Here is a 22,609-nt window from a genome sequence, read left to right as displayed (position 1 = left end):
TCATCGAGTCCAACCATCAACCCTACAAAGTTCTCCCCTCCACCAGGTCCCCCAACACCACCTCTAGACTCTTAAACACATTCAGGGATGGTGACTCAACCACCTCCCTGGGCAGCCTGTTCCAGGGTCTGACCACGCTTTGTTTCCTAATGGCCACTCTAAACCTACCCTGTTGCAGCTTGACACCATAACCAACCAACCCTTACCAGGCTGAGAACCTGTGCCATAACCAACCAGCCCTTACCAGGATGAGAGCATTGGGTGCGCAGGGAGAGGTTTATTTTAGTTTGGTCTGACAGGTTACCAGCTACTTTTTTTTTTTTTTCAGAAGCCACTTGCATCCCTCTGTCTTTGCTTTTCCTACTTGTGCTCCCAGGGCTTGGGTTGAGCCTGCCTCTCCGGGCCCTTATTCCTCCCACTCCCCTTGGCTTTGATAAAGAATCATGTTCATCCACCACTCGTGCCAGCCCTGACTGTTTGCATTTTTAACTTTGTCTTTATTAAATTTTCAAGAATCTCTTAAGCATTCACACATCTGTCATGGCACAAAGCGGAATATTTCTTGATGTTCAGGAAAACAAATTATACAATAGATGTGCAACCCATATTTAATGAAAAGCACCAAAGCCACGTGTTCGTGCATGAAACCCCAGAAAAGGTTTTACTGCAGAGTCTTTCTCGAGAGGTGTTTGCTGTGAGATTTTTTTGTTTTTGTTTTTTTTTTTTAAATTTCACTTAAAGTGCAGGCTCCCTACGTCGAAGTGCGTATTCCTGAGGGTCTCCAGGGAGCTCTCAAGGCATCCTGGTGCCCCAAAAGCAAAGCCGCTTCCCTGTGGTCCCTTCCAGCATCTCTCACTCAGACTTCTGCCGTCATGAGATGCAGGTGCCTTGCACGGAGCACGAAGCCCCCCACCGAGCTCCCTGCAGGCAGGGTCGGGTCTGGGCACAGACCACCACGAGGGGCCGGAGATGTGGCCCCAGCCTTCCTGGTCTCCTGGCTTCTGGGCTTGTAGCCACTTGTGTCGGTGGGCTCTGCTGTCTGCATTAACAAAGTTTTTGTGCGTGGGATATAAATAATGAATGGGTGAACCACAGTGTGACTAATTGCCTAACAGTCGGACTGGTACCTAGAATGTAACAGGAGGGGGTTTTCAGGGCGTTTTGAGTGGGTAGAATGAGATGGTAGCATACAGCATTTTTATTAGAAACTTCAGGCGCTAGACAAGCTGAACAATTAAAAATAAATGGCTTTGAAGCTTTGCATTTTGATAGGCACAGATAATTAGGAGAAGATGCTTTTCTGACAAGAGCATAATGATTTGGCTTTGGCTGGCTTTGGAAACTTTTAATGTGGCTCCCATGGGAGTGAGAGTGGTGGGCACGGAGCTGCAAGGAGGCGCCTCTCACTTAAAGGCTGGGCAGAGGCAGAGACTGTTCCTCTCTTGATCTGGTGGTGGTGGAGCAAAGGAAGAAAGTGCAAACCTTGATGACTTGAAATTCAGAAGATGGAATAACTGAATTTTTCTAATTTTTATTACTAATGCTTCGAAGCTAATCTCATAAGTTTGGGAGCCTGAGTCCATAATTTTTATTGTAAAACTAATCCAAAAGGCTGTGTCATAGTTGAAAAAAAGCATTTCCTAAGCTCTAAACCCAAATATGCTCAGAGAAACAAACCCTGTAAGAGCAGCAGTGGCACCATACGATGGGTTTTGTAATGCCACAGACAAAAGTAATTATGCTGCTTAGAAAAGCTTTTGTCTCCAGATAATATTGTTAGAAGCTTGCAGTGCAGTGTAAATCATAACAGAACAAATCTGGAGTCTGCTCTTATTGCTGCCAGGGGAAAATCACTTGGATTTTGTTTCCTTTCTGCTCCATATATTGCAAACCTTTTCCGAGTTTGTAAATAAATATTACCTGCTGTTTGAAAAATGACTGACGATTCACCTCAGCAGCAGTGCCTGTGGCAGCCAGGCCGTTACTGCAAACAGTTGTTTCTCTCTTAGTGAGATCTTTTGTGTGTCTTTCAGGAACAGGGGCTGTTGCAATGAGTCTGAAGTTGCCTGATTCACAGGAGATGTTAAAGAAGCATTTCCTTTAGAGCTCACTGACATGTGAATGCCTACGGCTCCTTTCACCACGTCCTAGCAGTACTGCAGCAGTTGTCACAGCAGAAAATATTTTGTTGAGCTTACAAAACCCCAAAATTTTAGCATTTCCTTGATGAACATTTGAATTCCCATCTGTGAACTTTGGTGGGGTTTTTGGGGGGTTAGTGTTTTTGGTTGCCAGGTGTATGGGACTTTTAAAGACTTCAAAACCCTGGAGCTAAAAGGGATACAGCAACTGTGTTAGGACCAGGTTAATTAACTGATGAATTTTCTACCACCCGGCCTGCAGATTGATGTTTTTGCCTCAGGGTAGAAATGATTCCCATGGGCTGAGGGATCCCAGTGCCTGGTTTCTCCCGATGTGATTTGTGTCCTGAGGGGTGGTCCTTGTGTTCTTTTCTCCCTGGAGAAAAGGAAGCTGAGGGGAGACCTTCTCACTCTCTCCCACTCCCTGAAAGGAGGGTGTAGCCAGGGGGGGTCGGTCTCTTCTCCCAAGGAACAGGCCATGGGACAAGAGGAAATGGCCCCAAGTTGCCCCAGGGGAGGTTCAGAGTTAGGTTGATGGTTGGACTAGATGATCTTAAAGGTCCCTTCCAACCTAGACAGTTCCATTATTCTATGAGTGAAGGGAAAGGGGTATTTACTGTGAGGGTGGTGAGAGCCTGGCCCAGGTTGCCCAGAGAAGCTGTGGCTGCCCCATCCCTGGAGGGGTTCAAGGCCAGGTTGGAGGGGGCTTGGAGCAACCTGGTCTGGTGGGAGGTGTCCCTGCCCAGGGCAGGGGGTGGGACTGGGTAGTCTTTAAGGTCCATTCCAACCCAAACCATTCCATGATTCTATGAATTGCAGAAAAGGTCATTTCACAGGCAGTAGATGAGGTTCTACCATTGGGAGGGAAGCGCCGAGAGGAGCCGGGGCAGCTCAGCAGGTGAAGTCTGGCCAGGCTGGGGGCTCTCCAGCCCCTGCAGTTATTGCTGTGCCTTGCACAGAGTTCAGTGCCAGATCCTATGTCTAGGGACCTTCAGGGCAAAGGGTTTGGAGAACAAACCCAGGGACACAGGGAGAACCATTGAAGCTTGAAAGAGGGACTTGAGCAAATCCACCAAGCATCAGGAGCTGGTTCACTTGCTGCCCTGGAGCGGTCACATCCATAGATAAGGTTTATTGAGGGGGAAGAGGCACATTCATGCCCAGAAGGTGTTTAAAATGTATCTTTGTACATAGACCTAGTGAGCAGGACAGGAAAGTGCTGTGTGTGGTGTTGCAGCCTGCAGCCCTTCCAAATAGCAGCATCCTAGGAAAGGAGAGTGAATCACGGAATGTATCATCATCTGCAGAGAGAGAAATTACCGCTGGATGCCAGTGATCCGTGCTGATCTCCAGGAAGGTTCCTGCTGCACAGAAATCAGTTTCTTCTTTGTTTTACAGTTTGGGATAGTTTGTGGAGATTTGTTACTTTCCCACAAAGTCCCGGATAAAATGGTCCTGTAGCTGGAGGTAGCAACACGAGGATGACACCATGACCTTGCCTAGGTTTACTTGCCTGGCTGTCTCCCAAAAAATAGAACTGAGCCTTGTCTTTACTAGCTCTTGGCAGCAGAGTAACAAATACGTTATGCAGTTCTGCCACTGTGAGGGCAGATCTTCACATGGTCAAGATAAATCTTTACATGTGGGGAGACAGTTGCCCAGTTTTTAAGAGAAGAATCTTTTGCAAAGGCTCACGTGGGAGTTGGGAGCTCAGCTCCTGATGGGCAGTGGGAGCAGCCATGGTGGGAGCTTCTCTGCTCAGAGAGAGCTTTACGGTCGTGCAGTTTGTGTGCCCAGATGTCAAGGAACAGTAAAAATCAAGGTTGTAGGTGCAGTTTGAACCCCCTGGTGTCCATGTGTTGCAGGTGACTCGATTTTGTAATCCTGCACTTCCCCCCTGCATTGTTCCCTGACAAGATGCACGATGGAGGATGGGCTGATAAGGCAGAGAGTCTTGCTGTGCAGCTCCCTCCTCTTTGGTGTACCTTTGCCGAAGAGGATTTGTGCGATGTACTGTGTGATGCCCTGAGAATGGGAAGCTTGTGTTTGGTTTTTAGGTGGATGGGACTTCTAAAGGTTTAGAAACCCTGGACCGGAAGGGGATGCAGCCATTGCATTAGGAACAGGTTCCTTATGGGAAGCTTCCATTTGCAGCAAAACAACAGCGGCGCAGTAATGGAGGGGTAGGGACCAATCACAGAATCACAGAATGGTTTGGAAGGGACATTAAAGATCATGTAGTTCCAACCCCCTGCCCTGGGCAGGGACACCTCCCACCAGACCAGGTTGCTCCAAGCCCCGTCCAACCTGGCCTTGAACTCCTCCAGGGATGGGGCAGTCATAGCTTCTCACCACCCTCACAGGAACCAATTTCTTCCTAATATCTCATCTAAATCTCCCCTCTTCCAGTTTAAAACTGTTCCCCCTTGTCCTATGGCTCCCCTCCCTGATCCAGAGTCCCTCCCCATCTCTCCTGGAGCCCCTTGAGGGACTGGAAGGGGCTCTAAGGTCTCCCTGGAGCCTTCTCTTCTCCAGGCTGAACCCCCCAACTCTCTCAGCCTGTCCTCACAGCAGAGGGGCTCCAGCCCTCCCAGCATCTCCGTGGCCTCCTCTGGCCCTGCTCCAACAGGTCCATGTCCTTCCTGTGCTTAGGACAGCAGAGCTGGACACAGTGCTCGAGGTGGGGTCTCCCCAGAGGGGAGCAGAGGGGCAGATTTCCCCCCTCACCCTGATGGCCACACTGCTGGGGATGCAGCCCAGGACACAGTTGGCTTTCTGGGCAGCCAGCGCACGTTGCCAGCTCATGTTGTTCTTCTCAATCAATCTCCCGGTGCATCCTGGTGCCCGAATGCCATGGTGGATCCCACTTTCCTCTCTGTGGGACAGCTCACACCTTCTCCCCATCCGTGGTGGTGCTGGGAGGTGGCTCCGGGTGGCTGAGGCCATGGCTGCTGTGGTGCTGGCTTTTGGTCAGCTGGTGTGGGAGGGCCGAGGAAGGACAGATCTCCCTGTTCCTGGCAGCAGCACATTTCCAGACATCTCCAGTGGCTTGTGAAGCTGCACCCACTGAGCTCAGACCTGGGGTTGCTGTGTCTGTTGCTGCCCCAGCTCTCGCCTCTGTAGGGGGATGCTGTGGGGGAATGGCTCCCTGGAGTCGCTCGCGCTGGCTCCTTGCGGTTGAGGCGACTGCATCACATAATCTCTTAAATAAACCCATCAAGTCCCAGACTCGGCTGGAGCCTCTTGCAGCCTGGGGCAGCCAGCAGGTTAATCCGGAGCTCCTCCGGCCCCTTTGAAGTAGCTGCAGCTCAGAAGCAAACACCCCTTTTCAGGAAAGGGGACGTTTTTACTAAGCAGCAGACTTTTATTATCTGAGCTGAGAACACAGTGATTTCCTTTGCCTGCCAGTAATCCCCACTTAGGGCACTGTTATGCTCTTTTACAACTTATTTTTTTTCTCTAATTGCTAGTTTGCCGTGACCATGCAGCTCTCCCCGGGCAGTGTTCTGGGGAGCTTTCGCACTTAGAAAGCGGCTTAGTCCTTCCCTCCTGGCCACTGGGACCGGGCAGCAATTCCTCTATGGGTGCCTCAGCGGGAGTCCTGCTGGGAAAACAAGTAATAGCCTGTGCTTTTCAACCGGTGCCTGGTAACTGTGGTCTGGAGTAGAGTTTCAGCTATTTCACGCATCCTCGGAGAGCCCTGATAAGTTGCCCTTGACAGAGTCTGCCAACAAATGTCTGGTACCGGTGCAGCGGGTACGATGCTTTGCTGGTGACGGTGCTCTGGCTCTCATCCTGCCATACGGTCCCTTCGTTTCACCCAGGCATCATGGAATGGGGCCTCCCACCCCTCCTGGTGTACAGCACCGTGGGGCTGTGTGTGGATAAGTCGCTCCCAGTGCCGACTGACGTGACTTTGGAGTGTGATTTCTGTATGTGTTCAGCACCTTTAGGTACTTGCAAATGAAATGGGCTCAAGAGGTGCCCAGACAGGACTGACTAGAGGTTCAACAAGGCCAAGTGCCGGGTCCTGCCCTTGGGTCCCACCAACCCCATGAATGCTCCAGGCCTGGGGCGGAGTGGCTGGAGCTGCCTGGCAGAAAAGGACCTGGGGGTGTTGGTGGCCTGTGGGCTGAACAGGAGCCAGCAGTGTGCCCAGGTGGCCAAGAAGGCCAACAGCATCCTGGCCTGTGTCAGGAACAGCGTGGGGAGTGGGACTCGGGAGGTGATCGTCCCCCTGGACTGGGCACTGGTGAGGCCCCCCCTCGAGGGCTGTGTCCAGGTTTGGGCCCCTCACCACAAAAAAGACCTTGAGGGGCTGGAGTGGGTCCAGAGGAGGGCAACGGAGCTGGTGAGGGGCCTGGAGCACAAGTCTTGTGAGGAGCGGCTGAGGGAGCTGGGGGTGTTCAGCCTGGAGAAAAGGAGGCTGAGGGGAGACCTTCTCGCTCTCTCCAACTCCCTGAAAGGAGGGTGTAGCCGGGGGGGTCGGTCTCTTCTCCCAAGGAACAGGCCATGGGACAAGAGGAAATGGCCTCAGGTTGCCCAGGGGAGGTTCAGATTGGATATTGGGAACAATTTTGACACGGAAAGGGTTATGAAGCCTTGGAATGGGCTGCCCAGGGAAGTGGCTGAGGCACCATCCCTGGAGGGATTTAACAGCCGGGTTGACATTGTGCTGAGAGACATGGGTTAGTGATGGGTTTTTTAATCAGCGTTAGGTTGACGGTTGGACTAGATGATCTTAAAGGTCCCTTCCAACCTAGATAATTCTATATTATAATTCTATGACTTTTTGGCATGGTGGCCCACAGCAGCTCAGACTGTATCTGCCCAAGCCAGACTTGTGGATCAGGGCTCTTTAAACTTTTCTTAGTGTTTGGTTGGGGTTTTTCTTCCCCTACTAACCATGTAAGAAAATATTTTATGAGGCAGAGGCATAACCATGTGGCAGGATGGAGCTCTGCTGTGTGTGCATAGCTACCATGATGAGGACAGTAAGAACAGCGGTACCTTTTGCCTGCTGGAAGTTGGGTGCTGGTCTGATGCTACACTTCATCAGTGCTGTTAAGGTATTTACTCTTCTTCAGGTAGACCTGCAAAACAGCTGCCTTAAATTGCAGCTTTTGAAAATGTCCTCAAAATAATAAAAAAAAAAATAGTTGTCCTCCAGCAATGGGAGTTTCAATGTGCCGTGTTTTTACCAGCAGCAAAGCCAGGCTGTGGGTTTTTCTGGGGAATCAGAAGCCCATGCTGCCTCTGTAATGTGGCATCCCCACCATTTCCCAGCGAGGGTCACCGGTGGGAGCACGGGGGGCTCACCCACAGAGCTCTCTCCTCTTGAAGTGCTCAGAGCCTGGCCGTGGGTCACTGCTGCTGCTGGCAGCTGAGGCTTTAATATTCTCCCAGCCAGCCCTTTGGGGGAATATTTCAGAGTAAGAAACTACTAGGGGAGTTGGGTGTGAGAGATTTTGGATGTTCAAGACTTTTTTCTTTTTTTTTCCCCACAAAGTTTTATTATTTCTTGCATCTATTAATAGGCCAGCAGAAGGCTCCGTATGCTTTTATAGTCCCTGTTGCTCTCTCTAATGGATATATGCGAAGGCTCCAAGGCGTATAAAATAGACACTGTTAGCCAGTTATTATGATAAAAATTATGTGCATGTCATGACCTTTAAAGCAGTGGGACTGTGTGTGCATGCTCTTCTGATACGCCACTGTTCTCCATTCCTTTCTGAAGCATTTCTCGCCGTAGGAGGTTTGCATAGGAGCCTGGAATATTTTTCTAATCAGCGAAGAGTCTCTTGGCTCTGATGATAACTTGCACAGCACAGAGGAGAGAGGAAAGGGAAGAGGGATGACTTTTTCTAAGGGAACTAACAGAGAAGAGGTTAAAGGCGAATGGTGAGGCACAGCATGAAAATCCTGGCACCGTCTGCAGTGCTGTAAAAAAACCACTGGCCCAAAAAGTTCTTTGTGCCCTTTGAGGTAAGAGCTGTTCTGGTGCTCTTGAGGATAAAGAAGGGAAAAAAAAGTTTCGTAATCCATGTGCCCTATTTAAAGAGTTTTCTTTTTTTGTTTTCAAACTTTTAATAACATTGCAATCATAACTTGCTCTCCTTCCCTAGCCTGCATGTTTGCCCTGCTCTGTGTTGGATATGCTGCTGTGTGTGGAGATTTCACAGAATCCTCATGGTTGGAAAGGACCTCTGAGATCACCGAGTCCAACCACACACACACAAAAAAAACACCCCAACAAAACACCCAAAACATTTCAGAGCATGCCTTGAAGTGCCATGTCTACATGTTTCTTAATCCCTCCAGGGATGGTGACTCCACCACCTCTCTGGGCAGGCTGTTCCAGTGCCTGACCACTCTCTCAGGAAAGTCATTATTCCTAATATCTCATCTAAACCTCCCCTGCCCCAACTTATTCCCTTGGGAGAAGAGGCCAACACCCACCTCTCCACAACCTCCTTTCAGGGAGCTGTAGAGGGCAATGAGGTCTCCCCTCAGCCTCCTCTTCTCCAAACTAAACATGCCCAGTTCCCTCAGCCTCTCCTCATAGGACTTGCTCTCCAGACCCCTCACCAGCTTGGTGGCTCCTTTGCAGTGTCCTGTACGGGTATGGGGAGCAGGATGCCCGCTGTCATGGTGAGGGGAGCATGGAGAGAGGGGGTCCGTGTCCCTGCACCCCGACATCCCCCAATGGGTGGTGTTGGGAAGGATTGCTGTCCTCTGGGGATGCAGGTGGTTGCTCTGGGCTTCTTGGGGCAGCCTTGGTGGATGCGTTGGGAGCTACGGGCAAAACGCTTTGTGCCTGGGAGGTGTGCAGGCACCAGATGGGATGGGGACACCGTTGGCAAAAGTATATTGGTAATTTCTGCTTTGATGGCTGCTTACATGCTCTCCACATGCTGGTGCTGGGGGCAGCAAACAGCAGCGGGTCCCGGTCCTGCCCGGCGTGCTGGCATAGGGTGCACCTGGCAAGAAAGAGATGGACGTCCTGGAGATGTGATGGTCCCAAAAGCTCAAAAGCTCTTGAGTAACGTGAGAGGTTATGCAGGGCGAGCAGTGAGGCCGGGCATTGCCCGTGACAGCCTTGATACTGAACCCCCCGTGGAGAGGCGTCAGGCCACGCTCGGCTGCATCCCAGCCTTAACAAATGGGAAAAATAACACTTACGGTTTTAAAAATTAAACATTCCCTTTAATTATTGAACATGAATAATTTTCATGCAAATTGAACCAGAATGTGTGTTTCCAGAGTGACACAGCTGAGAGCAGTTACATCGTGGGGTGTCAGTGACCTGTGAACTGAGAGGCTGTTCGTTATCTTTAGCATTTTATGAATAGTACCCTGGAGGGTGGGACACGGGCTGGTAGAGGGAGTTGGCTGAAGAAAAAGACTTTAGTTTGCACTGGTGGCCTCCCCTCGTATTGCTTTAACCTGCAAACTGGGGTGTGTGTAGGTATGTTGTCTTTACATACCTGTAATTTTGGAAGCCTCCTGCGGAGTAGGGCTGTAATTAAGAGAATAACTGGGCAGTGACTGCTGATGGAGGCTCTGCTGCTTGCCATGTGGAGGAGGCGTAGGCAGAAAGTCCTCAAGAAGGTGGAGAGGGGAAAATGTACCCTGGCTTTTCCTGGCAAATTGATGGTCTCCATGTAAAACTAGAGCTTTACGGGGTTGTTTTGGCATGACCTGACACGTGTGAGAGTGGTCCTGGCTGGGAAACCACAGATGGACACGGCACCGCCAACTCTCAGCATCTCTTTGGACCGGGGAGCAGCTCATAGCCAGGGCAGATGAAACGTCTGCAGCTGAAGGCAGCCTGGGGCATCGGGGAAGGCTGCAGCACCGCCGGGGCTTTTCAAATGGCTTTGAGGACATGTAGTGCAGGGGGTCAAGTCCAAATATCCTCTGTGATTAAGCTCCCATAAACATTTTCCTTTTCATAATAGAATGCCAGCATTTACTACTTCCTGATTTTAAACACGGTACAGTTTGTCAAACATTTATCTCTGTCTTAAATTAAGTCTCGAGATAGAATTCCTGTTAATTTCAAATCAATATGAAAGGGGGAGAGAAAGAAATTGCAGTCTAGCCCTTTTCTTTAATCGATATTTTCTTTAAAAGCTGAACTGTTAACTAGATCATAGTTTTTTGCCATTTTGAAGTGCAGCTTGTGTTTAAAGAATGTAGGCATTTCCCCGAAAAATTGCTGATGCCAGTAAGTGTTGGAGCGGGCACAGCTGCCAGCAGGTGTTTGACCCCAAGCGGGCAGGATGACACCAACCTTTGCAGGAGTAATCATAGAATCATGGAATGGTTTGGGTTGGAAGGGACATTAAAGATTGTCGACTTCCCACCCCCTGCCCTGGGCAGGGACACATCCCACCAGACCAGGTTGCTCCAAGCCCCCTCCAACCTGGCCTTGAACCCCTCCAGGGATGGGGCAGCCACAGCTTCTCTGGGCAACCTGGGCCAGGCTCTCACCACCCTCACACCAAAGAACTTCTTTGTAGTGTCTAATCTAAATATTCCTTCTTTCAATTTAAAACCATTACCCCTCATCCTATCACTACATTCCCTGATCAAGAGTCCCTCCCCATCTCTCCTATAGCCCCCTTCAGGTACTGGAACACTCTATAACCTCATCCTCCCTGTTTCTGAGCTCATTGTCTCTTAGTAACTTCTCATTTTCTTGTTCTGTTTTGCAGAAGCCTTTGAACTTGTAGTACGACATGCAAGAAATTTCACCAACAGCATATTTAGGACCCACTACCAGAGCATGGGGCCCAGAGCTCTTAAGTTTGTTGGAGAACTTTTTACGGATGTCTCGCTGTACATATTGGGCTCTGACATCAGTGTTAATGACATGATAAATGAATTTTTTGACAGTTTATTCCCTTTGGTTTACTCTCGCTTGATTAATCCCGGCTTCCCCGATCCCTCTGTGGAAATGACTGAATGCCTGCGGGCAGCCAGGAGAGACCTCAAAGCCTTTGGTAACTACCCGAAGCTGATGATGACGCAGGTGTCCAAGTCGCTGCAGGCCACGCGAGTCTTTCTGCAGGCGCTCAACCTGGGGATCGAGGTGATAAACACTACTGACCACTTAAAATTCAGCAAGGACTGTGGACGAGCGCTGCTGAAGATGTGGTACTGCTCGCACTGCCAGGGGCTCCTCCTGGCCAAGCCCTGTGCCGGCTACTGCGGCGCCGTGATGCAGGGATGCTTGGCGGGCGTCGTGGAGATCGATAAGCACTGGAGAGAGTACATTGGGTCTCTGGAGGGGCTGACCAAAGGCATGCGTGGCGTCTATGACATGGAGCACGTCCTCCTGAACCTCTTCTCCGCCGTGCGGGATGCCATCCTCTACGTGCAGAAGAACGAAGGAAAGCTCTCAACAACCGTGAGTGGTTTTGTGCAGTCCCCCTGGCGTGGTGCCATGGCAGCCCTCCGTTGCATACCATGAAACAAACCTACCCCTTCCCTCCAGCCAACCAACCCAAATGCTCCTGTTGCCAGCTCCTCTCTCCTTACTTCTGCCCACCAATATTTTTTTTATTTTTTTAAAAACTTTTGGTAGCATTTGAAACTCATATTTGTGGGGCCTGGGCTTCAGTTAAGGACTTTGCCTTTTCCAGGTTGGTCAGAGGAGAAGGATCTGGAGTCATCCTGTAGCTGGGGTGTGAGATCCGAGCTGAGATGTCCCAGCCTCTTCGGTACTCCCTGGGTGCTGTACTTGCCTTGGGTAGCTCGGAAAGGCTGGTCCTGCTCCCCGGGTGTCCCCTGCCTCCCTCAACATCACTATAACGTACCTCCAAATAGATGCCAAGTGGAGGCACGTGCTGTGGCATCCCCTCCCTCCTGATGTACTAAATGAGATTGGGTTTTCCCTTTTGGGCCGCATGTAATCCTGGGGATGAGGTTATTTCTTATTTTCTTAGGAGAGACCTGACTCTTTAAAAACACATGGTGTGAATTTCTGAGCCTCACAAGAAACTGAGGCTTTCTCTGTTCGGAAAATCCTGCTGCTCTGTTTGAAAGCCAAGGACAAACGGACTCTGGAAATGTAACACTTGTTTTGCAGAGGACATTTTTCTTGAGATGTGATTGAGCTGCTCCATGCAGGTAGGGTTGAGTTGGGGGCAAAGGTGTGGGAATGTTGTTATAGTTTGCTTAAAGCCAGCGATGATTAAAATCTGCCACCGTTTCCCTGTTAGCTGCTTGTTCCTGTCATTCTTGAGTCCTGTTTACAAAAGAACTGTGTTTATGTAGGTCACTGTGGTACTTGCACCGTAAGTAACTCTTATCTTTTTGGGGGACGGTGGAAATATATCGGCTTATGGCTTTGGAGCTGTGTGGCGTTCAGCCAGCAACACTCGTCTGTGCTGTTTCACGTGCCATCCTTGTGCGATGATGGCCCGAGACATGCCACTGCAGGCTGTGAAATAGCGTGATGGCCCCCGGGTGGTTTCACACCCCCCCGGGTAGTTTGGCACACATGGTGCGAGCTCTCTTCATTGCTTAGAAGGGATGTAGGGACCAAATCTTCCGTAAGTTGGGTTACTCTTGTGTAGCGTTGACCTAGGGACACACTTTTTAGCAGGGCCTGTTGTGATAGGACAAGGGATAGTGGCTTTAAACTAAAAGAGGGAAGATTTAGACTAGATATAAGGAAGAAATTTTTTATAATAAGAGTAGTGAAATACTGGCCCAGGTTTCCCAGAGAGGTGGTAGATGCCCCATCACCAGAAACATTCCAGGTCAGGTTGGATGGGGCTCTGAGCAACGTGCTCTAGTTGAAGATGTCCCTGTTCATGGCAGGGGGGGTGGGCTAGATGGCCTTTAAAGGTCCCTTCCCACCCAAACCACTCTGTGATTCTGAGACCAGGAGGAGGGCTGGGTTTTGGTTGGGTTGTGGCTAAGAGCTTCTCCTGTCCCTAGGACTGCAGGGAGGTTCCAGCTGACAGGGTCCAGGGGCAGCAGCTCTGCTGGGCATGACTTCTGCTGCCATGGAGCCAGGGCAGACTCTTCTCTTTGTCAGTCAGAACCTGGTAACCCTCTCTAGAAAAACAAAGGAGCAGAGATGTGACTGGAGGTTTAGCTTGAGGTCAGGTGAGAAGAGAAATTCATGTTACAGGTGATAATGATGTACACAAGAGAGAAAACCCAGCTCAACTCTAAGCCCAGGTGGCATTTCCAAGGCAGTAAGAAACCAAACTTACTTCCACATGTAGCGGGAGCCTATTTGACCTCGAAAGATCAGTTGACGCATTCTGCTGTGAGGAAAAGCATCCAACATGTTTTGCACCAGCAAATCCACCATGCTTGTAGCTGCTGAGGCAGAACCGAAACACTGCCCTTGCAGACTGTGTCCCAGGGTTTTGGAAGCACACACAACATGTGCGTTGCTGTATGGTCCTGGAAGGAGAAGTGCATGTCCTCCTTTATCCCTCTTTTATTGGCACAACAATAAAAATGCACTTTTTTCTTGAAGATGTCCATGTATACAGGGAAGGAAAGTGACTGTCAGTTATATTATCAAATATTGAGACCTTGATCTGTCTACAGAGAACGTGTTTGTGGGAGAATGAGGAGATGTAGTGCCACTAACGTCAACGCAAGCCATGACAGTAGAGCCATAATCTGTCTGTCCTCTGCCAAACCAGAACATAAATTGACTTGTTTTAAAATAAAAAATCAATGAACAGCGCAAAACCATTCAGTGCTTTTGAGCTTGATAGAGCTGTTTGAATTCATTAGTGCCATATATATTTTGGTACTTATTTAAACAAAACTCCTCTTGATTACTTAATATTTGAGTGATTCTTTTATTTGCTCTTAAGACATTTTTGAGTTATAGGAGTGCAGAGGAGAAAAATCCAAGCCAAGAAAGCCAATTGTCTGGCAATTGTTCCTAAAAGAAGATGGCCATTGGGTTTTTAAAATTTATTTTTAAAAAGTTGATGTTGCTCAGCTAAGGCTCTTATGTCAAACCTGAGCCCAGAGCATCTTTTTTTAGGAATGAAGGGATGAGCTGCTCAGGAGAGGAATAGGGCAGTAAAGGAGGTGCTGACAGTCTGAATGACAGCGTTGCAGATGGTCTGACTCTGATAGCCAGTCTGCGTCTGGGAGCTGGGGTAAACATCTCTGCCCCTAAGTGACATAATACTCTTTTTTTTCTCTGTGCTGGAATGAAACTTTCTCTGTTAAACTTATCAGCACATATTGAGTTTCACAGAATATACCCGGAAGCAAACAGTTGTATTTACTGTTACCCTGTAAATATGGTTGGGTTTAGACACTGTTGTTATATCAAAGTATAAAATTCTGTGGGAGTTGTCTTTGAAAATGTGGGACTTGGCTCTCACGCTGCCTTCTCATATCGGCCTCTTTTATTACTGACCTTGGCCACCACTGCTTCTGTAGGCAGAGTTCAATTCACCTGGATGTTTTAAAAGATAATGACAGGTTATTTAATTGTCATTAAAATCCCCTGGTATTATGGAAAACTTATCTTCCATGCCCATAGTGATTATAGCCTGAATAACAACACCACTGCCCTTGCCTGTCCTTTGGGCTTCTTTCATTTTCCATGGCGTTGGTGGCACTTCTGCGGCAGTAGTTTTTCCTCCTGGTGTTTCAGGCCCTCGGGTGTGTTACCCAACTGAGCATCCTTCCTCCGTGTGGCTGCTCATCTGTCACCCTCACCACCCACCCCTAGGCTGGGTGCTGGGGTTGCATGGGGACCTGGACCCCTATTATAGCTTGCAGCAGACCTGGCTACTAAGGGCATGTGAGCCTGAGCTCCAGAGGTGTTGCAGAGCCTCCAGGTAGGTTTCTGAGGAGCTAGCTCTGCATTCCCCAAGACTAGGAGTCATAGTGTTGTTAATCTGCTTTTGGAAACTCTGTGCCTCAGGCATGCATTTAAATGTATGTCTACACGCTGGTGTTGTTCCTGGTATGTAAACAGCGATGCAGAAGAGTGAACTCAATAATATTATGGCAATAAGCAGTTTCCATCCCAAGCCTTGCTTTAGCAGTTAATTTTTCAGTGATGGTAGTGTTAGGGCTTGATTATTTCCACAATTTGTCTGTTTAAAAACTCCACCCTTTAAATATGCTATTAAAATACTTTATCAAGGAGGCTGAATCTCAGGAGGGACTGGGGGAAAAAAAATAATCTGTCTAGGGCTATATCTATATACTATCAATTTTCCTGTTTGCTACTTTTTCCCTGGTTGAAAACATGCCCAGTACCTTCACCTCTTGTAGATATTTTAATCACGAGTGTAGGGAAGAGTGATTTTTAGCCTGTTTGTGCTTTCTGCCACAAACAAAGACACTTGGAGAGATGCAGTGCAAATAAACTTCATAAAATATTCAACCCCAACACCTCTGGAAGTTAAGTCTCTCTCTGCTGTTGGAAGTAACAAGAGAGACAATAGGCCTGGTTGTCTTACATAGCTGATAGTTGAACCCCTCTGGGGTTCTCTACCTTAAGCAAGCTCTGCAAATTTATTTTGAAAGGTTGCAGAATTGAGGGGAAGCCTGTTGATTTGACATAGGTATTAATTTATTGAGGTAAGTATATTTTTTTCTAAATGCTTTCCCCCTCTATCAGGGGTTTGAACCCATCCCAATAGAGTGGGAAACAACAGGCAACTAGCACGGTGAGACACCAAGCAAGAAAGGTGGGTGGCTTGGGGTGAGGCTGTTGCTATATATTGCATGGGAGGATGATAGAATCATAGAATTGTCTGGGTTGGAAGGGACCTTTAAGATCATCTGGTCCAACCATCAACCTAACGCTGACAAAAAACCCATCACTAACCCATGTCTCTAAGCACTATGTCAACCCGGCTGTTAAATCCCTCCAGGGATGGTGCCTCAGCCACTTCCCTGGGCAGCCCATTCCAAGGCTTCATAACCCTTTCCATGTCAAAATTGTTCCCAATATCCAATCTGAACCTCCCCTGGGGCAACCTGAGGCCATTTCCTCTTGTCCCATGGCCTGTTCCTTGGGAGAAGAGACCGACCCCCCCTGGCTACACCCTCCTTTCAGGGAGTTGGAGAGAGCGAGAAGGTCTCCCCTCAGCCTCCTTTTCTCCAGGCTGAACACCCCCAGCTCCCTCAGCCTCTCCTCACAAGACTTGTGCTCCAGACCCCTCACCAGCTCCGTTGCCCTCCTCTGGACCCGCTTCAGCCCCTCAGTGTCTTTTTTGTGGTGAGGGGCCCAAAACTGGACACAGCCCTCGAGGTGGGGCCTCACCAGTGCCCAGTCCAGGGGGACCATCACCTCCCGAGTCCTCCTCCCCACGCTGTTCCTGACACAGGCCAGGATGCTGTTGGCCTTCTTGGCCACCTGGGCACACTGCTGGCTCCTGTTCAGCCAACAGTCCACCAACACCCCCAGGTCCTTTTCTGCCAGGCAGCTCTCCAGCCACTCTGCCCCCAGCCTGGAGCGCTGCAGGGGGTTGGTGGGACCCAAGGGCAGGACCCGGCACTTGGCCTTGTTGAACCTCATCCCATTGGCCTTACTGGAGGCATGCAGATTCGTCTGCAGAGTGTTTCCTAGGAAGGAAAGAGCAGGGAGCTTAGGAAAGCATTTTAGTTTCTAAAAAATACTTTTAAATTGCAAAATGAAGATAGCCAGACCTTTGTTCAAGCAATCTCCCCCATCTGTGCTGGTTATAGGAGTGGTTACCAGCACCATGCGGGAAGAGAGCGCAGTTCTGGATCTGGTCGTCTTCAGTATTCATCAGTGACCTGGATGAAAGGATGGAGTGTACCCTCAGCAAGTTTGCTGATGACACAACACCGGGAGGGGTGGCTGACACACCAGAAGGCTGTGCTGCTGTTCAGTGAGACCTGGCCAGGCTGGAGAGTTGGACAGAGAGGAACCTGATGGAATTCAACAAGGGCAAGTGTAGGTGCCGCACCTGGGGAGGAATAACCCCCTGCACCAGGACAGGTTGGGGCTGACCTGCTGGAGAGCAGCTCTGAGGAGAAAGACCTGGGAGTCCTGGTGGACAACAGGATGCCCAGGAGCCAGCAATGGGCCCTGGTGGCCAAGAAGGCCAATGGCATCCTGGGGGGCATCAGGAAAAGTGTGAGCAGCAGGTGGAGGGAGGTCATCCTGCCCCTCTGCTCTGCCCTGGGGAGGCCCCATCTGGAGCACTGGGACCAGTTCTGGGCTCCCCAGTTCCAGAAGGACAGGGAACTGCTGGAGAGGGGACAGCAGAGGGCTACAAAGATGATGAGGGGCCTGGAGCATCTCTCTGATGAGGAAAGGCTGAGGGACTTGGGTCTTAGTAGTCTGGAGAAGAGAAGGCTGAGGGGGGATCTGATCAACGCCTATAAATACTTCAAGGGTGGGTGTCAGGAGGATGGGGACAATCTTTTTTCAGTGGTGCCCAGTGACAGGACAAGAGGGAATGGGCACAAACTTGCACATAGGAAGCTCCACCTAAACATGAGGAGGAACTTCTTCGCTGTGAGGGTGGCAGAGCCCTGGCAGAGGCTGCCCAGGGAGGTGGTGGAGTCTCCTTCTCTGGAGACATTCAAACCCCACCTGGACACGTTCCTGTGGGACCTGCTGTGGGTGGCCCTGCTCTGGCAGGGGGTTGGACTAGATGATCTCCAGAGGTCCCTTCCAACCCCATATTACCCTGTGATTCTGTTGCTCTTTTGCAAATGGGTGTAGCAATTTGCAGTGCCAGCAGATGCACAGGGATGAAAATCAAGACTGTGTAAGTAAAGGGAATTTGGGCACCCGGGGATGACAGTGTCCCCTGTCTCTGCACGCAGTGGTTCAGTGCCTTTGCAGGAGCTGCTTTTGGAGCTGGCCCACCGGCCGACCCGCTGCGGAAGCTGCTTTGCTCAGTGGGTTGCAGCAGCAGGGAGCTCCGGTGAGTCTCCCTATCTGCTAATGGATTTATTTCTGTGCTGGAGCTGGCAAGAGACTTGTGAGGCAAGCTTTGAAATTACAGCGCCGTTCGAGAAGTCATTCCCTTTGGGACACCGAGATCGGTTTCTTTGTACTTTTAATGCGGGTTGCTTTCTGTTGGCATCGCTCATGGGACAGTCGGCTGGATGTACAGCCTCCCTATTTTCAGTTTCTTTATCGGCAAAGTTTAATCCTCCGGCTGGTCTCTGGTGCCTGCTGGGAGCTAGCTCCGTTTTTCACTTAAAGCTGGAAAGACGGGTGAGGTTTTGGTTTGCAGCAAGCTCAGACCCACTTGTAGCTATCCCAAGGTGTGTCTATCGTGTGCTGTTGTTAACCATTTTGTGACAGGCGGTGTAATGTGCCTGATAAAGCCTGATAAAGCAAGCATCAGTTCCCGCTGGGGGAGGAAAATAAACCTGATCACCGAGGACGGTATCAGCAACCTTCCCCTTCCAGTCAAAATACCTTGGGAGTGTTGTGATGACTTGGCTGAAGAGGTTTCAGATATTAAAGATTTTCTGATAGCTGGGGAGCATATGGCAAGGCACTGAACTGTAAGGCATTGATTTTATCTAGAAATCCCCACGTTCTTGGCAGCTTGGCTGGTGCTGAAAGAAAAAGGGCAAAAGTTACTCATGCTTGCAGTTTTGTGACCCAGTATCAACAGTTTTAATCCTGCGGCTTTGGCACTGGTCTTAAATCTTTGGTTTCATGTTCAAATACACAGCAGCAAGTCAAGGGTCTGCATCTCAGTTTTGTAAGGGGCTTTGGAATGGATGCTCTTGACTATGACTTGCTTCTCTAAGGAAGTGAGGCTCAGAGGTTATTCTCAGTCTATAGTGAACATTTTGCCTCTTGTCTGGCCTGGGAAGGGAGGCCATTGGTGACACAATTAATTTGCTGCTAACGAGCTTTGCCTCTAGAGCACATGGGTAGCAGGCTTACTCGGTCTTTGGTCAGCCTTGCCCTTTTCATGCTGGGATCCAGCATGGGCAAAGTGGTGTGCTGGTCTCTCCTCCTGCTGGCCCCAATGGCATGGGGAGACTTTGGGTCAATTTGTCACCAATTTGGGTCCAAGCAAAGCAAGGCAAGTGTGTGGGGCTGCTCTGGGGAGCGCATGGGGCTGCGCAGAGCTGCTGGGTGGAAACGGTCTTCATGGCCAGTGATGCTCTAACCTGCCTGTGCAAAGCCAGAGGAGGTGACATGGAATATAAACACGGATTTAATTTAAAATAGCATTTGACTTTGCTTCTGTATGTAAACTTTTATATTGTCCTCTCCTTTTTTTTTTTACTCTCTCTCTGTCCTTTTAACTGGATGTGTTCTAGCCTCTGGCGTGTTGTGCCATTTCGGTGGAATTTGCAGTGATGCTTTTTTTTTTAATTAGAAGTAGAAGGTAGCTGCTGACGCTGCCCCCTCCTCCCTGCGCACGCACAGCAGCACGGGGAGCATCCTTTGACAGCGCGTTTGATGCCAAACCCAACTTTGCACTGAAGTTCACACGAATCTTTTCCTTCGCTTCAGTCAGAGGCAGATCACTCAGCTGGTGGCAACTTCATCCCTACTACTCAGCGGCTTAAAAAGAGCTTTTTAAGGCTGCTGCATTTTCTGGGCGGGAATATCATAGGGCGCCCACTGAGCCTGGCTTGATCTCGTTTCAGATCATGTGTTTGCTCCAGCACCAGCTGGATTTGCTGTTGTGCAACTGGCTTCCAAGCATTTAAAAAGGTGTTTGGTTCTGAGATGCTCTGATGTTAGTACAAAGGTCTAGCAGAGGTGGTGGTGTGGGATGAGGTCTTCACGGTTGGAAACAATGGTGCACAGCTTTGCAGCTTTCTTCATTGCATCTTCTTTTTTTTCCTCATCTCTCTTCTTTCCTGGCTCCCATCATGGCCAAAGCATCCCAGCTGGACCTGGGATGCTTTGGGATGTAGGAGGAGGGAGCTGGTGATCATGTCATCCGATGCAGACTGGATGCATTGCCGGGGGGGATGGACAGGGGTGTCTGTTCCTTGGGCTCTGGGTTTTGAAATTTCAAGCCGTCTCATTTCGTAATGCATTGGAATGGTGAAGGACGTAATGTGAGGTCTTGAAGTAGATTGGATTTAAGAAGAAGAAAAAGCTGAGTTTCAGGCTGAACCAAAGATCACAGCATCAGGAAGTTTCGTCTGACTCTTGCAGCTTCTGTTGCTTCAGGAGATATAGGAGAGGTGGTGGCCGGGGGGGCTGCCCCTCCAAACCGAGCGGGGAGGGCTGGGGCTCAGCCCCCTTGCTTGGGGTGCACCTACAGCTGAGCTTTACAGCTCAACCTGCGGCCAGGTGAAACCAGGCTTATGCTCAGGGTCCTTACTGGGATCCAGATTTACTTCACCCGGAGGATGCCACAAGCTGGTGCGTGGCAGAACCGGGAGGTTTTTAGGACTGGGCTGACCTGGCTGGCTTCAGCCCAGCCCGCGGAGAAGTCACATCCGTGGCACGGATTGCCTTTCTTCTTTATTATTTCTTCTTTATTATTTCTTCTTTATCTTCTTCTTATTTAACTTGGGCCAGACCACTCCTCCAGACAAGCCGTTGCCTTCTACGCTTACTGGGGAATCAGGGAGCTGCCTCTGGGATTCTCTCTCAAAACTGGCTGCACGTCCTTGTCTTATCAGAGAGATAAAATTCCCCCAGTATCAGCCTGGCAGGCACAGCTCCCTCCCTCGCTCCCCAGATTGCCGCAGCCTCCCACAAACTCTATCAACATAGATGCCTTATTAGCACAATGTATTCTGGCCCATTTCCTTTCCCCAAGATTTTTATCCTCGCTGAGACCCGCAGCTTTGCAACGCCAGACTCCTGCGCACCAATATCCATCTCTTTATGCTTTTTATGCTAAACCCTCTTTTGGCCTCATTATCCGTGGCTGCCGTTTCCACCAAGGGGTCATTCGCCGGGCGTCCTTTATCTTAACCGCGCCGAGTTTACTTCCAGTGACAGTCACCCCCACCAGTGGCACTGCCTTAAACCAGAACTAACTCTCCCATTAGCAGTGCTGATGAATGAGCCAAGAACAAATCAGAAACTTAAAAGCGACCCTCGGCAAAGCAGAAATAGTGCCCAAGGGCTGCCCCGGCGGAGCAGCGGCGTTTTCATTTTGGGCTGGAGAGGACGAGGGGCTGGGTTGCCATGAGGGGGGTATTGCTTCATTTGGAATTCTCTGCCTGTGTGTGGTGCTGTGAACGAGACCATTTTTACATCTCACTGTAAAGTGGCTTTGAGGTGCTGGGCATGAGACATGCCATCTACAAATACATTTAGCTGGGGGAAAAAAAAATTACAGCAAACGATTGAGGTGGATTTTTCATCCATCTGCTGCAGCGACGCGCTTTGGCTGCCGGCAGAGCTCCCGAGCAGTCCCCTCAGCCTCTCTGGGTTACTGCAAAATGAACCGGTGGCCTTTTCCATCCCTACCTGTTGTGTTCCCCCACTAATAAACCCCCGAGGGCACGGAGCCTGCTCTCGGAGGATGAAGTTCGCTGCTAACTGCATTATTCTTTCAAAGCCTCATTTGAGCCGCGAGCAGGCTGGCTGCAGAAAGCTCTGCCGATAGCCTAGAGCTACTTCGGCAGAGTTATTTCTGTTTAAAAAGGAAAAAAAAAAAAAGGCAAGCCAGCAGTTGGGGAATTTAACAATTCTTTATGTAGGTGTATCTTTCAAACCTAGTCAATTTTCACACCTAATTCTCTTCCGCGCTCTCAGCGGCGGTAGAGATGATGCTCTTAGGCACTGACCTGGAGAGGGCGAGGGAGCCTGGTGGTTAGTGAGGAGAACTTGGGGGTGACTGATGTGCCCTGAGATATGTCTTTCTAAAGCTTATTAACTCTTGAATTCCACTTACTTATCTGCATCACTGTATGAATAAACCTGGCTCTCCAGAGCACCAGAGAGGAGGAATTTCTGTAGATACCTCAGCTGCTGGTGCTGGTCGTTGAGTCATCCTTCCTCTGTCTCCTTGCCAAGGGACAGCCTTGTGTGAGGAGACACATAACCAGGAGTGGAGGGCACTTAAGGACAGTGGGAACCACCCGATGTGGGGCTGGGATGGCTTTGACCAGCAAAATGGCACCAGTAGCTCAGGGCAGATGGCTCTGAAAGGGTTTGGAGACATTCAAAACCTTCCCAGACACGTTCCTGTGCAACCTGCTCTAGGTGGACCTGCTTTGGCAGGGGGTTGGACTAGATGATCTCCAGAGGTCCCTTCCAACCCCATGGCTAATGCCCATGTGATTCTGTGATTCTGTGGTTTGCATGGTAGATGCTGAAAAAATGTCCAGGACATCTCTGAGCCTCATTCCATACCACTCTCATTGCTGGTTAGAAGCCAGGAAACACTTCTTCAATAGTGCTTTCTACCTGAAGACTTCTGTTGTGAGATTTTTTTTTTCAGTGGGTTGTGGAAACGCCCAGCTTACAACTTGCAAGGTGAGTAGAAGGTAAAGAAGATGCGCAAAAATGCATTAAAATTATT

At 49.7% G+C, this 22,609-nt stretch overlaps 1 protein-coding gene across 1 annotated transcript in view; it reads left to right on the top strand.

The window, feature by feature from the left end:
- Window positions 1–22,609, top strand: part of GPC3 (glypican 3) — a gene marked incomplete at its 5' end in the record, with an annotated part of 172,678 nt that overhangs the window by 68,636 nt on the left and 81,433 nt on the right. Inside the window, one exon of the mRNA XM_014963067.1 lies at window positions 10,862–11,556. Within this exon, the coding sequence (XP_014818553.1) occupies window positions 10,862–11,556 (695 nt within the window). The remainder of the gene's footprint in view (window positions 1–10,861; window positions 11,557–22,609) is intronic.

Source organism: Calidris pugnax, unplaced genomic scaffold, assembly GCF_001431845.1.
Source record: "Calidris pugnax isolate Ruff unplaced genomic scaffold, ASM143184v1 scaffold294, whole genome shotgun sequence".
NCBI lineage: Eukaryota > Metazoa > Chordata > Aves > Charadriiformes > Scolopacidae > Calidris > Calidris pugnax.
The sequence above is the reverse complement of the archived record's forward strand: the minus strand, read 5'-3'. Positions and strand labels throughout refer to the sequence as shown.